This window comes from Aplysia californica, unplaced genomic scaffold (genome assembly GCF_000002075.1).
Source record: "Aplysia californica isolate F4 #8 unplaced genomic scaffold, AplCal3.0 scaffold00341, whole genome shotgun sequence".
NCBI lineage: Eukaryota > Metazoa > Mollusca > Gastropoda > Aplysiida > Aplysiidae > Aplysia > Aplysia californica.
The window spans coordinates 249855-265865 of NW_004797611.1; the positions used below are offsets into that span (position 1 = coordinate 249855).

General features: G+C 39.5%; 1 protein-coding gene across 1 annotated transcript in view; it reads left to right on the forward strand.

Moving 5' to 3' along the window:
* LOC101857262 overlaps window positions 1-14938 on the forward strand; it is a gene marked incomplete at its 5' end in the record, with an annotated part of 202740 nt that extends 187802 nt beyond the window's left edge. Inside the window, 11 exon segments of the mRNA XM_013085073.2 lie at window positions 60-185; window positions 1219-1421; window positions 2093-2297; window positions 3578-3782; window positions 4117-4299; window positions 6301-6511; window positions 8553-8733; window positions 9802-10020; window positions 10345-10508; window positions 11718-11829; window positions 13049-14938. Coding sequence (XP_012940527.1) covers window positions 60-185; window positions 1219-1421; window positions 2093-2297; window positions 3578-3782; window positions 4117-4299; window positions 6301-6511; window positions 8553-8733; window positions 9802-10020; window positions 10345-10508; window positions 11718-11829; window positions 13049-13234 — 1995 coding nt within the window.
* Window positions 14939-16011: the final 1073 nt, after the last annotated feature.

Consider the following 16011-nt stretch of genomic DNA (forward strand, 5'->3'; position numbering starts at 1 on the left):
CTCTCTCTCTCAGTGGGAAGTATTAAAAAAAAAAACTCGTTTTTTCCCACTTTCCACAGAAACAACTGAAGGATTTTGATGAGCTGTCACAGAAAATGACAGAGAAGGCTGAACGGGACCTGCTTCCTGAACTTGAGATCTCTGAGACAAATTCAAGGCTAGAGCTCAAAGAAAAGCAACTTCAGGTAAAGTAAATGCAAGGTGGTTACTTTCAAGATGAAAAGGACTCTGTAATTTTTTACTGTTTTTTGTACTCCATTGCACTTAAGGTAATCTTGGGAAAATAGTATGGAACTTTTTATGTAGTATGACAAAATTATGAGAGATACTTTTATTGTAGTCTTTCCTTCTGATGCAAACATTATTTACAGTATGAAATTCCAGGAAGAATACTTTCTTTACTCTATTTTCTCCCATAGGACCACCATAATGTGAGTATATGTCTTTAAAAGGCTTAACTGTTTTCTGTAGGGAATATAATCAGAATGTGTTTATTAACACTTTGCAGTCACACAGCTAGCAGTACAAAATACCCCATCTGGTCATCCAGCCAGGAGAACGTCTGCAACCGACTTCTTCGGCCTGGTGGCGCAGAAATGCGCCAAGTGACTGGAACGGATAATTTTCACCGGCGCATTATTGCGCCAAGTGACCGAAAAGTGTTAGATAGACTTTTTTTCTGTTCAGGACTCTTCTCTTGCATTATTGACACTTACCCACTGCGCTTTGTATAAAAACCTCCAAGTTGACCTGCTTTAGTGAGTTAAGTATCAACCACCTGTACTCAGAGCCGCAAGCATTTATTCCTGCCTGTCTGATAATCGGAAAAATTTGAAACGTGTTGGCTATCAGGCTGAGACTTTAACTCCTGCAAGCTGCTCCCAGCGGCTCTTGGTTGGAACCATTGTGCTGTTAAGCCGCTGGCAGCAGTTCGGACATATTCCTTTGCAACAACTTCACCATCAAATTAGATATCATATATTGGGATTTCCTTTACTAGTTGAAAAAGTATCAAAACAGGTTCACTTGTTTTGATTTAATGACCAATTTAGCTTTCGTGATTTTTAGATTTAATATTAAAAAAAGGGCCCCAGCATAATGGATCTACCACCCTCGAAGATAAAGAGTAAAAACGCCTTTCCATGGTGCAGTTTTTTAGACTGTGAATAGTCCACACTCTATGTCATGTATTGACCATCTTTGCTCAATCTTTTCCAGGAACTTGCTGAAGCCATGAAAAAGTTCTCACCAGTGGATGAGCTGAAGAAGAAATATGCTGAGGATGCCAAGAAAGTGAAAGATGAGCTGGAGAAGTTTAAAAAAGATATCATGAACAAGATGCAGAAAGAGTTGGAGAGACGGAAGGAGGAACAGAAAAAGAGGGAGGAAGAGAGGAAGCAGAAGATGCTGCATCAACTCAAGTACATTTTTTTTTAATATGTCATTTTGAGGTTATGGGAGGGGGCGCTATAATTTAGAAGGGGTATTTTGCAGATATTTGAGAAGGGGTATGAGGTAGATTTTGATAAGAGGGTTTGTTTTTACAAAGGAATACTATTTATTTTTAAGTGGATAGGGCAGGGGAGATTTTCATTATTCTTTTGTGCTCATTTTTAACTGAAGTCCAAGGTGACAGTCTTTTTCCATCAACCAAAAGATTGCTTTCCAGAGTCTTGAGCATCTGCACAAAGTGTCTGTACCAAGTTGCAGCAAAATATACCCATAGATTAAGAAAATTCGAATGATAATAAGAGGGAAAACAGAAAATTCCATCACATAGGTTATAAAAGCGTTACTGATATTACCATTTTATAGTTTAATTATCTGCAGTTAGTTTCAAGCATTTGGTTTTGTTTCGAATAAAAAGTTCTTAAGTCAGTTCTAAGCATTTGCTTTGTGTTTCAAATCTTAATCTTGTTTAGAACAAAAGCTGTAAACTTTTATACTATGCTGAGTGCCATATTTTGCTTTAAGTAAAAAAAATAGTGACATTAGATTGAAGATAGATTAGTCTTGATATAGGTGCCTGCTATTTCCAATGTGTTCTCCCGTGCTATTGCTGTTATATTTGTTCACCATGTCTGTTCCTTAGACAACTGGAGAAAGACTTGGAGGAAGATCACAAGAGGGAGGTTGAGAGACAGAAGGAAAGAGCAGCAGAGAAGGATAGAGTGAGGAGGCAGCAAACCGAGGAGAGGAAAAGGAGACAGAGGGAGGAGATAGAAAAGGCAAATGTGAACGAGGATGAGAAACGGAAGTTACTGAAGGAGCATGATGCTAATATGCGAAAGCTTGAGGTAAGTGAAAACTGGTTAGCTCTTTGAGCTTGTTAGACAAGAGGTGCGATTGTTACAGATGTGGATTTAGTACAAAGGAAGGAATGGAGGGTGGGGGGTTGTAGGTGTAGGCATTTAAATTAAATGAACAATACATGTTTTTTAAGACAAAGTGTACTGTGTGTGTAATGTTGGGTGTGGTGCATGAGAAATTTTTTCACTGTCATTTGACTTTAGAACTGCACGTCTCTAATGAAGGCGTTGATGTGGGTTTTTTTTGTCAAGCTTAACCCCTTGAACCCTGGCCACCAGTACACCTGTGATAAATACAATTGCCCAAATTTCTTACCACCAGTAGACCTCATCTCAATGTTTGATATTTAAAGTCTGTGTGTATCAGCCAATCAGAACAGCTGTACTACATTTACTTTGGCTAGGGTCTTGCAAAGAAGTTTTCGCCAATCTAGAAGTTGCAGTCATGCAGTTCGGTGAAAAATAAAATTACTTCTATAAATGTAGGCATTAATCTCTCAGGGGGTCAGGCACTGGGGCTCCTATTACCCTCAGGAGGTGTGGGCTCAAAGGTTTAAACTGAGCGGGTGGTTGGAGGGTGCTCTGGTGTGGTTTGCTCCTTCTTTCCATCAAACATCTATCGTCCTTATCTCTCCTCCTTTTTTGTGTATGTTACTCTCTTGTAACACATCTATTCTGCGGCACTTATAGGACCTTAGTGTGTTGCAAGTGCCGTAAAACTCTTACTTAAACTAAAAGGTTGAACTGACATATTGTAGCTCTAGAATAAAATTGACGTTGTGTTGTTATTAACATTCTGTTGTGTCCCAAGTTATCTGAACTGGAAGAAGAAGATATTTTATTTTTATTTTGTCTCAAACTGGGAATTCCTTTTATCCCCCCCCCCCCCCCCCCCCCCACCACTAGGGCAGTGCTACTGACTGAATTTGTCTTTAGGCCATTCTCAAAGGGGGGATATTAGCATGTTCTTATGCACAGTAGAATTTTTAATGGGCTGATTTATCAATGTCATGCTCATACTGTGCTTGAACAACATACGGGGCACTACTGCTTTTTCTCTTATGAACTGCTATTTCTGGCATGCTTTGATAGTTGAAGCAGACTTTGTGCTGTTAAGACTAGAGTGGTGAGCAGAGTAAGCCTGATTTGGGCAGTTTGGACTTCTCTGTTGACATTCACCTTGTGGCGCTCATATGACTTTATGCTGTTGTGAGCGCCGCAAAACTTTACTAAAACAAACAACTCTTATTTTTCCTATTTTTGTACAGGAAAATATGAAACAGGAGCAGGCAAGAACTGAAGCCTCACTGGCTGCAAAATTAGAAGCTCGCAAGCAACGGCGTCGTGGTGCGGCCATAGCTGGGGTGGAGAAAACGTCACAGCTTGACCTGGATGAAGAGAGGAGAAGAGAACTGGACATGGCTTCAAGCCAGGCGCTGCTCTTTGGCAAACTGAACACTAATGGCAAGCAAGGTGAGTCAGTGGGGAGGACAAAGAGAAGTTTGATTTGTCTCAATGGAAAATGGTTATAAATCTTTGGTTTTTTAAGATTTCATTCCATTGATCTCCATTGGAAAATTTGGGTTCCAGTGATATACATACATACGCACATAGATAAATACCAAGATACATACATACTTAAACACACAATGATACTGACAAATAATACACAATATCACATTAGTGTCGACAGTTTTATAAACATGCCATTGCTGGTTGCCACTGTGCTGCACCCATTTTAATAACTATGATATCGGCTAGACCATGACCACATCATGAGCCTTTCTCCCTAATTTGATATTCCCAGCATCTGCTCCTGATATCAAGGCAAGTGATCCAAGTGGGTTCGAACCTTCAGGCAATGCAGAACAAGACTGGGTGAATCTACTCATGATGTCCCCACTGTTCAAACAGATCAATGACCTTGACAATCTGCTCTCCAAGGCCACCACGACAACAGATGGTGCTGGTTTAGGAGACTTGGTTCATGGTGAGTTCATCTCTTTATCCCCAGACTGTTACATTTTGACAGGCTCTGCAGTAGTCTGGCTGCTTTATGTACTCTACATAGTGTCTAAGGAAGTTTCTGAAGATCAGATGGACAGACAGGATCACCAACGAGGAAGTATTAAGGAGAACGAGACAAGAGCCCAGTCAGAGATGAGGTAGGAAGAAGGTGGTGGCGATGGATTGGACATACTCTCAGGAAGTCAACCAGCTGCATAATGAGGAAAGTGTTGGATCTGAACCCACAGGGTAAAAGATTGAGGGGAAGACCATGTGGAACCTGGAGAAGAGTCACAGAAATTGATGTACAGAAAAGTGGGAAGATGTAGAATAACATCAAGCGGGTAGACCAGGAAAGGGAAAGGTTGAAAGAGTTTTTTCGTGGCCTATATTCTGATCTTGGGTGAGAAAGGCAGTGATAATGTACTGTCAAAAGTGTTAAAGAAGGTCACCCTTTTTCGAGGAGAGCATTGGTCATCTTACACAGTGTTATTATTACTTTAGAAATACACAAGGAAGAAAAATGAATGCTCAAATCTCTATGAATATAACATAACACTCATAACGATAACAGATAGTAATAGCGATAATAGATAATAATAAACTGAATTTGTATAGTGCAATTTCCAGCTCAACAGCAAGCTCTTTAAAATCTGTATTATTACCCAAGCAGGCCTGACAACATTCTGACTGAAACAACCTCAACTTCCTAGAAGGCATAAGGTGCAATCTGCCTTTTCACAGATAAGCTAAAACACTAAGGTACTGACAAGATCTTTTGCTGTCTGTGGTGAGGTACCCATTCACATCTAAGCGAAGTGAGGAAAATTAGTTTAAAATAAAGTGCCTTTCTCAAGGGCACGACACCAAGCCTGAGCCTGAAACCCCCGAAGCTACAACTTCACAATTATGAGTGAAGTGTGGTGACAAAATGAGTCATTTCTTGGGTTTGAACACTATGGAAATAGATACATCACTCTTATAGGTGAAGTTTTCATAATTTATAAGTGTGAGTATGAAATAACAAAAGGTATGTTATACGTAAAGAATATTGCATAGATTGAAAATCTACAAATTTGACCCTAGTATTGACTTTTGGCCAATATCTCCATTTGTGGATTGCGAGAAGTAACTCATTTTGTCAGCTCACCTCACATGAGTCCAATAGCCTAACCACTGGACTATTAGCACCTAATAACTATTATGTGAATTCTTTCTGAACTAAGGGTTTAGTTATATGGTCGGTCTTAAGGACAAGTGGGCTAACCCAATTTCGGGGGTTTCCAGAAATCCTGATCTTCACCAAAAGTGTGCATTGCCCTACATATAGGAGAAGTTTGGTTTCATTGGTGTGTATATTTATTGTTTGGTTATAGAGAAAACTCTCCTTATCTTTATAAGAAACTTAACAAGGGTCCAAAAACTATACCTTCGACTTTCTCAAAACAGCATTTTTCGTGATAGCCCCTTTGTGCTTAAAAGCGACTATACAAGGACCATGTCTTTATCCAAAGCTTTTGTTTATTTTAGTAGAGTTTTTCTGCGTTGGTAACTGCATAAGGTCATATGAGCGCCATTGGGTAGATGTCAACAGAGAAGTCCTTACAGGGAATCAGGCTTACTCTTCTCACCTCTATAGCTTCAATAGCACAAAGTCTGCTTTGACTATCAAGACACCCCGGAAATAGCGGGTCACAAGAGAGTGACAAACATACAAAAGAAGTAGAGGAAAAATGACGATAGTAAGGATTAGGAAAGAAAAAGCAGCAGTTCCCCCTATGGTGTTCCGGCACAGTATGAGCATGACATCGATGAATCAGCCCTTTTACAGTTCTACTGAGTATAAGAACATAATATTAATGTCCCCCCTTTGGGAATGGCCTAAAGACACTTCAGTAAGTAGCACCGCCCCGGGGGTGATTACCAAAGCATAAAGAAAAATAAGAAGAAGAAAATAAAATAATTTGTGTGAATTTTCCCTTAGGAGCGGACTACTCCCAGTCCTACATCGACGTGAAGGACGCCCAGTGGGTGTGTAAGGGTGACCTCTGCCCGGTAGATGTCAAGGCCATCACGTCGTCACAGTTCGTTGTGTACCGCTACGGTGTGTTCCTCATACGTCTGCTGCACCAGGTCATTGACACACCCGAGGTCACACTCCTGCTGGCTTCAAACCTGCCACCAAATAACTACAGGTGAGAGCTACCACTCCTGACAATCTGAATGGTTGGCTGTCCAACTGAGGCTTTTTTGAGATTACACAATACACTGAAAAATGCTGGTTTGTTTACTCCCTGTTTTTAACACAGGGATTCATTTTATCTATATGAAAAGTAAGTATTTTTCCCTATCTAAATTGTATTCATATCATGAAAAATGTTATATTTCATAGTTACACTCATATCATGGACAGAGCTCAGCTGTGTAAAACACAATGATATATTATTATATAGGCTAAATATTAAGAAAGGTGTTTGGAAGTCACTAAACTTTGATGGCCATTTTTTGGTGCTAATTTTACCCATGACAACTGGCGACCCCAGCTCCTTCAATTGCAAATATCTCGACTTTTATTTTAGATAAGTGGGGGGTTTTTTCCATGAAAAGCAAGAGAGATAAACAAGCTTTAACTCTGTAGACCCTGAGTTATTTCCACCATTTCCCTTAGTTTTTTTCAACGTCACCTAAACCTGGTGCACTATGTCTCATTATAACCCCAAAAACTTGCCTCTATCTTCTAAATGGCAGAAACAAAGACTTAGTCATTATTGATAAACTTGCTCGAGAATAGTTTCGAAAAACGCAAAAACTAACACTAAATGAAGCGAAACAGTTATCACTAGCACTGGACGCTCCCAGCATCCGATGGGGAACAGGTTTATTACTGCCGGACGCTACCAGTGTCCAATGGGGTTTAAAGAGTTAAGATGATATCAGTAAATCCATATGACCAAAACTTGATGAGTGCCCAACTCCAGCGTGTTGTGACACATAATATATTATACTCTTTAACATTTTAAACGTCACACATTTTAAGAGGGCGTAGCTCAAATGCTACACATCCAATGACTTTGAAATTTTTACACATGTCACATAAGCTCATTGTTGTTTGGGAACTGTACTCACTAGGGTGCACTGGTCTATCGTTTTGTCTGACGATGCCATTCACGGGGTTTTGATTTTTTGTCAAATACTGTGGAAACGTGTGGGTAACTTTGAAAACAAAAACTACACTAAATGAGTCAGAAAGAAATCACATCGTTGAAATGCTTCAGGTGGGCACCTGCTTTCGTTAGTCTCAAGAAGGTTCTACATGAACAGACGAACTGTGTATGTGGCACAGAATCACATGGCAACGATAGGCTCCCAAAAGGACAGACCCCTGTTCTTCTTTGTTTAAAAGATAAGAACCTTCGTGGTAGCAGCCTAGTTTGTCGCATAAAACTGCAGCCCCATCACGTCCAGCACAGACTTCACCGGGGACAGTGTCGCATGTGATGGCCAAGGCTAAATCAACCAAGTTCTCGAACCCAATTTACTTTTCTTTCAAAATCAAGCTAAAAGACAAGTATTCATGCATGGTAATGCACCTGCTGATAAGACTGCTTTGACAAATCAATTTCTCAAAACTAACAGCATTCCTTTCTTGCACCCATGGCCAGTGCATTCGCCAAATTTTAATCCAATTGAGCATTTGAGGGACATTTTAGATCGCGCCATTTGTGCCAGACCATGTCAGCCCGTACTCTTGCTCAGTTAGAGCATGCCTTAATTCAAGAGTGGAATATTATCCCTCAATAGACAGTACCTCGATTCATCCCATCTATGCGTCGACGATGTGCAGATATGACAATGTCAGATGTCATCACACGTTACAGAAAGCTGTCAATTTTCATTTAGACTGGTGACTGCAATAAGCTCAAAGCTGAAAATTAAATACATTCTTGACGTTGAGTTCCATGTGTTTTCCTTGCTGTAAAATGAATGCACTGTCTTATCTGAAATGTTCCTACAGGTTCGATAAGTGTTAATCAAGATATTGCCTGTAATATGAGGTGTGAAGTTAAAAATGTTAAAGAGTATATATATATATATATATGTTGAATGCTTTTTTTTCTCTAGCCCATTTCTATGATATTGACACCATCTGATTAGTAGAAATATGTGGTTATGGTAGTGTCCAATAGTGTCTTACGTCAATTGTATGTTGAATGTTTTTGTTATTTCTCGCCACAGCAACAATGCTTTCCGGAACTCTGTCTTCTACGAGCACACTCGGAATATTTTGTTTGTGCGCCACGAGAGAATGGACTCCATCGGAGAGTTTGTGATGGTCGTCGTCCACTCCCTGGCTCACATTCACTGTGGTGACATGACGGATGACAGAAACTCGCTCTTCTTGAGGCAGTTCTACAAGGTGAGATCTGATCAAGATCTGTTACTATTTAGTTGTGTGGGTTTTTTTAAGATAAAGATCAGATTAGCTTTATTGATATAGATCAGTTACTTTCCACCCTCCCTCTCCTCTTTATCCTACATCCTCTTAATCCTTCGTCCTCTTAGACGACTTTGTTCTTTCCGCTTCACACTGACTTATTCTGTCTTGTGGGTGGTGGTAGACTTCAAAGAGAATAGACAACCAAATGCCACAGCAAAATGATCATAAAGTTACTGGGCACTTTTATTTACAGGGAAGACCGAAAGGGTGTGTGTGAGGGGTGGGAGGAGAATATGGTTGAAAGGCATATGAAATTAATTTTTTAGGAAGTTTACTTTATATAGTAAAGGACTCCAGACAGAGAGCAATTATATTCTTAACATTCTGTCCCTTACCTTCCCCCTCCCCTCTGTCTAAAATATTTGTGAGGCATCATGGTGAAATCAGGTGCTCGTCCAAATTATAAAATCAAAGAAATAGACACTTTTCAGCCAGTTTGGCAATTTTTATCGAATTTTTGTTTTTTGGCTCAACACCTTTTACGTCCATAAAACAACACATTTTCGTGTGAATTTTACTTGAAAACGGTGATTAAAAGTACAAAATATTTAAATTTTCAGTTTTCAAGAACTCTCAAGCTTTTGAAGTTATCAGACTTTGGAAGCCATTTTGTCACTAATGTTACCTCCAAAACTAGGTAACTGGCCCCCACCTTCTTCAATCACAAATATCTCTACTTCTATTCAATGTAGATGGGTATTTTTGTTTAATCGAAAGCAAGGCAAATGATTTAGGCCTTAAGATGATACCAGTAACTCCATTTGCCAAAAAATTGATAAGCGCCTGATTCCACCATGTAGTGTACAGTTAGTTTTTTTTAAAGTTTGTTTTATACAATAAAGGACTCCAGGCAAAGAGTGATTATTTTCTTAACTCTCTGCCCCCTCCTTCTCTTCTCCCCTCTTTCTAAAATAATAAAATATGATTTGATAAGTGAAAATGTATAAAGAGAAAGTGAATGTTGTGTTCCTCGTCTCTCCCACCCAGGCTCTGAGGGTGGTGTGTCAGGACATGTTCTTCTCGCGCTCGCGCAACACACCAGCCTCGCAGTCTCTGCTGACACCGTCCGGGGAGTCGTCCGGCACACGCCCAGCCCTGGAGGAGGCCCTGACCGGTCTGAGACACCAGGAGGACAAGATGAACGTCATCGGTGAACTTATTGACCTCAAGGTGGACGGCCCGACCAGTGTTGACTATTCAAGTCAGGTGAGACAGAGAGTCCTTTTGAATCTTGGATGTAATAAAGATTGTAAAGCACATAGAGCTTGCTGTGCGTTGAGCAGGAATGTGCACTATACAAATGCTGTTTATAATTGTTATTATTGTTATTATTATTGTCATATGAACACACTCACTCACATAAACACACAATCAAGCAAGCTCGCATACAAATACACACCATATATCCACACAAACAGACTTGTATCATCTTCTAAAGTCATTGTCCGTATCAAGATAACGACACATTAACTGCAGCAACCTTTTTTCCCAGATGCTAATCTCTTTTTCTCCTCCCTCACCTTTGCTCAGCGGCTGTCCCAGAGACTGTACGGATATGAAACAATGGCCAGCAACGCCCGCCTCCGACAACAGCTGGCCGCCAGCGGAGGCTACTCCACATCTGGAGATTTCATCGCAAACCGCATGGCAGAGCTGAAAGGCTTAAGCTCTCCAAGACTGAGCCCAGGCAGAAGGTAATTGATTTATGCTGCTATGTCTGAAATATTAGAAATATTTACCAGATGTCCATCTTTTTGGAAATTTGTAGAACGCTAGAGAGCCTGGCTGTTTCTTGTGTGGTTGTTTACATTGTGGTTTGTTCACATATTTGTTAAGTCATTTTTGGATACAGACCTTCAAATTTATCAAAACTTGCTTTGAATAGGCAGTACCTGTAAGGTCCTCTAATGATTTGAAAGAAAAGAATTATTCATTTTTGTCATGGTACAATCTTTGTATGGAGAGGGTTTGAGTCACTGGTGAATTGTTCTAAGATTCATAGCAAAGATAAAAAATTCACAACTACTAAAGAACTTATTTGAAATTGGAAAGAATACTAGTAGGCAGTAATAAGATTATGCAGGCCTAAAAGGTGGCCTGTGGAAGTAAGAAAATTGATGTATTAGAACTGTTGAGCTGATAGCTTTTTTTGACTCCTCAAGACAAGAAAAGGTAAGTATTCACAAAACAGAAATGTGTCATGACGCAGTGGAATCAGGCGCTCATCAATTTTTTGGCATATAGAGTTAACTGGTACCATCGTAAAAGGTTGTTCATTTGCCTCGCTTTTGATGAAAGAAATATCCATTTATCTTGAATAGAAGACAAGATATTTGTATTTGAAGGAGGTGGGGTCGCCTGGTTTCAAAAGTAAAATTAGTGAGAAAATGGCTGCACACACGCAGATGCACACACACTCACACAGATGCACTCATACACACACAGACGCGCACACACACACGCGCAGGCGCACACGCACACACATATACACACACATACAACACTCGCACGCATGCACACACATATACAACACACACACACATGCACTCACACACACACACACACACAACACTCACACATATGCACATACACACACATGCACAGACACACACACATACGCATACAAGCTCACAAACGCATGCACACACACACATGCACAGATGCAGATGGACAGACGCACACACTGACACACACACACACGCACACACATATACAAGCACACATAAACACATGCACACACACAGATGCACACACATGCGCACACACACACAGAGACGCACACGTACACACACACAGGCACACTCAAATGCACACACCACCAACACATGTGTATATGGTATGCATGGTGTATCTGTGAAGACGTCAGAGTTTACCTCAGTGTATGTGACTTTTCTTCCCTTCAGCCCCAAGAGAGCCCGACCTGCCCCCATGATATCCAGCCCGCGAGAGGTCCTGGACTCGCAGATTGTTGCCCTGCGCAGCAAGACAGATGCCCTCAATCTTGACCTTGCAAAGGTAAAAGTTTGTGAATACGAACTGAAAATATTTCGGCCCCCCCACAACAGAATTTAGATATTTTGGAGGCAGGCTGCCTTGACAGTGGGCCGATAGGGCTATTATAGTATAAATTGTAAAGTGCATAAAGCTTGCTTTTGAGCGGGAATTTGCACTGTATAAATGCTATCTATTTATGATCTATTATTATTATTATTACTATCTTCCTACACTAGAAAAGAACTTGTGTTACTCGTATAAGCTTTACTTTCATTCTACATAGCGTTCCACAGGATTTTCCCTGTAAGGTATTTCTTGAGAATTTTAGGCACTATGACAAGAAGACCTAACGCAAAAACGCGCTCAGAAGTAGAAAAAAGAGCAACTGCAGGAAAGTCTTAAAGACTTTTTAAAGAGGATCATCATAACTGGATTTTCCAGTTCTATACTTCTAATATTGTAAGTTTATGTGACATAAATGGCTGACTAGTAACATATACAGTGGAAACCATAAATTTTTTATATAACAGGCCCGGCAATAACGGGGATTTTTTAAAACCCTGTTTTTTCCTACTTGTCTCTATTAAAAGTTATCGGGGCTCATCAGAGCCCAATCAGTTATAGCAGGGACAAAGGCTCGTTAACAAAGTGTAAAAAATAAGAGAAAGAGAGAGAGAGAAAGAGAGAAAGAGGAAGAGAGAGAGAATGATAGAGCAAGCTCACGCAAGCCACGCCACTGCAAGCACACACAGCGGGTGAAGCGAGAGAGGGCTGTGGTTTGCTGCAGACTTTGATCTAGCCCTAAGCCTAGCTACTCTCACACGTAATGTATCATGCACAGGCCTCCCACATAACCAAAACCCCTGTTCATGAGTATTTGTGGCAAGGGAAACTACCTATGAACAAATACAGCTGGATTAATCCACACATGCTTACTTTCCTTGCATTTCTGATTTAACAGGGATCTGATATAACAGGACTTTATCTGGTGCCACCATCCCTGTTATATCAGGTTTCCACTGTAGAGAATAGAAAAGTAAACCCATAGACTTTTTATACTTAATTGAATTATTGCTTAACATAAGACAAATATAACAATGAGTACCATATTTCAGAATATTACATACACAGTGTATTGTACACAAAGTGCTTTTTTAATGTTGCAAAACTTTTTTTTTTTAAATGTAGTTTGAGCTCTATATTAGATTTCACTCATTTCATTATACACTCTAACCCACAGGCCCTGAAGACAGAAGCAGAAGTCAGAGAAGGTCTGGAAAAAGTCGCGGAGGGATCTGACCAGGAGCGCTCACTGACTGACCGTCTGACCACTGCACTGATGAACAAAGAGCAATTAATCAAAACTTTGTCTATTCTGGAGGATGAGATTATGCAGAAGGAAAAAGCTGTTAAGAAAAAGAAGTAGGGGGTATGGGGCTTTATTAAAAGATGATGAATAAAATATTTGAAACATCTGTGATATTGATATACTGGAAACTAATTTGGTGAATGAATGCAATTTGGGATTTACTAGAAGTGATTTGTGGTTTTAAGTTTGCATATTGTCCCCTGAATTTGAGCCAGTGCCTTAAACAAAACAGAAATGTGAACATAGCAAGTACAGTACCCCTCCATTGCGAGTTGCACCAGGGCATACTTGGACAACTGAAAAAAAGATTTGTAAAGATTCAAGAACAATTAACATTTATTGAAAACATTTAGCACCTAAAGCTTTAAGTTAAACTTTTAAAGCTGAGAAAATGGGGTTACAATTTAAACATTTGTTTCCTGCTTGACTATTTCCTTCTTAGGTTTATTATGCACCTGTTGAATCCATAAATACTCTACTGTGATAACAAGAGCTATAATCTTACCACAAATGCTAACATTTGTTGTTGTACAGATTTTTGTTGTTTTGTATATTTTTACCTCACTCGGATTAAAGAAGTGTTTTATATGTCCAGTTTTGACTAAATTGTGCAAGTGTTGGCTGCCTGTTAATGTAATTTTTTTTTTTATCTCTACAATTTTGATCTTGTACAGTTCTACTTCTACTTGACGATGCCTTCAGCTCAGAGGCGACACAGATAATATACCTTTCATTTGTACGGAGAAAGTATGCAAAAGCATTTTGTAAAATAACAAAACCAGCTTTGCTTTTTGTCATTGTTCATATTTTCAAATAACAAGCTTGCATTTATTCTTTCTCTTATCTATGGTTTTCACAAAACATGAAAATGTTCAGTTTTTAAAGAATTTGGTTTGATTTTATCATTTAGGTGAGAATCTTAGTAAAAGTACTTTTATCAGTTATACAGGAGGTCGTCAACTCTAATATCTAAATGATACACAGGCATGACTGGACTTCAAGCTGCAAATTCAAAATGTCTGCTGCAGTTGAAAATTGTGTTACCATAACCTGGGTGTTGGCTCTGGACTTAGACTTGAAGATTCGACATTTTACCTGAAATTACACCACGATTTTTGCTTCTGTTGAAGTACTGTGATTATATTTTAACCGTTATGGAATTGCATATTAATATAATTTTACGTTCTCCTTTTTCATATTTTGATTATAAAACAGGGATTGGGTACACTTTCACACTTTCAAAAAAAAAGTTTTTTCTATGTGTTGAATTATTTTTGTCAAATAAGGTTTTGTCTCTAAGAGGAATATAATTTTCCCACTGGATTTTTAAAAATAATTCATCACCTGTTATCATAATCTGTCCTGGTGTTGTGGACTAGACTGGCTGTATATATAGGCCCTATAGTTTCTGTTTTGAGTCAAACTTTCAAAATGTTTGATTTTTTCTAAGGTAATTTAGTCTTTTTTTCATGAACTGAACAAACCAAGCTGAAAGAGTGAAGGGAAAGAGGTGGGGGGGAAAAGTTTGCTTTAATAAGGGGAATTTACTATTTGAAAATTTCCTTTATATTTAATTGGGAAGTTACCTTATATTCAGGATCCTACGGGAGTCTCACCAACAGCATTTTTATAACGTTAACATTCCGTCCATTGTAAAGTTTATATCCTCAAAGTATGATTGTTTTTTATTATTTTATAATATGAACTAATGAACAGCTCTTGCTATACTTATTATTAAACTGTGATAGATTTGCAAAAAGATTTCTTTCGTGTCTTTGTTGTGCATTGACAGCCTGTGCTTGTGTGTGGCATGTTCTGTGAGAATATATGAACGTAGATGTGAGAGGTATGTATGGTTGATGGGTGTTACTAGTGTAGTTAGTTTCTTCTAAATCTCTGTGATGTCACTATTTTCCTAATGTAGGCTGAACAAAAAGTAGCACTTTGGTGCTAAGTTATAACAGCTGAACATGTCTCATGCAATGAGTAGAACTGCTAACATCCATTGTTGTCTGTCTGTCTGTCTGTCTGTCTCTCTCTCTCTCTCTCTCTCTCTCTCTCTCTCTCTCTCTCTCTCTCTCTCTCTCTCTCTCTCTTTAAAAATAACGACACCTATCATCATTCGTAAATTATAATAAAGTACTAAATCCACCCACCACGTTCGTCATTCAAAAAACGTACCCACTCATTACTCTTTTCATGTGTCACTACGCGTGAGAGCCTGAGGGAGAACGTTCTAAACGCACCCCAAGTCTCCCCCTCCTCTCCCCCCCCCCCACCTTTCCCATCTCCTCCCCCTCCCTCCTTCCCCCAATCTGAATGTGCCCTCGGTTCTACATGATGACCGTGTCATCAAAAATAATTTTCCAACCTGTATCTAAGATCCCATTCCCCCGCCGTCTCTTATTGGGGGCAATTGTCTTGACCAGATCATTGGTTGAAAATTTTGTCGCTTCCTGCCTTCACGACAATTTCATTTCTCCGGGCTCCAAGTTCTCTCTTTCTACACCAGCTCATTAGTTGGGAGGACGAGAGGACAAAAACGCCCAGCTACCTTTTTCGACTGCTTCTTTTGATAATGATGCTAGGAAAAAAAAGTTTTCTTTCGTATCAATATGACGCTTTAAAAAAACGAAACAAGACAGAATGAAAGAAAAACTTAGGACGTGATGTATTTGAATCTGTGGAATAATTGCGGGTATTGCAACTGAGAAATGAGCTCAGAGGAAGAGATTGCGAGACATTAAATAAGAGAAATAGGGACGCCACGATTATGGACTGATACAGATAGAGAGAGAGAGTGGGGGGGGGGACAAAAATAGAGAGAGAGAAAG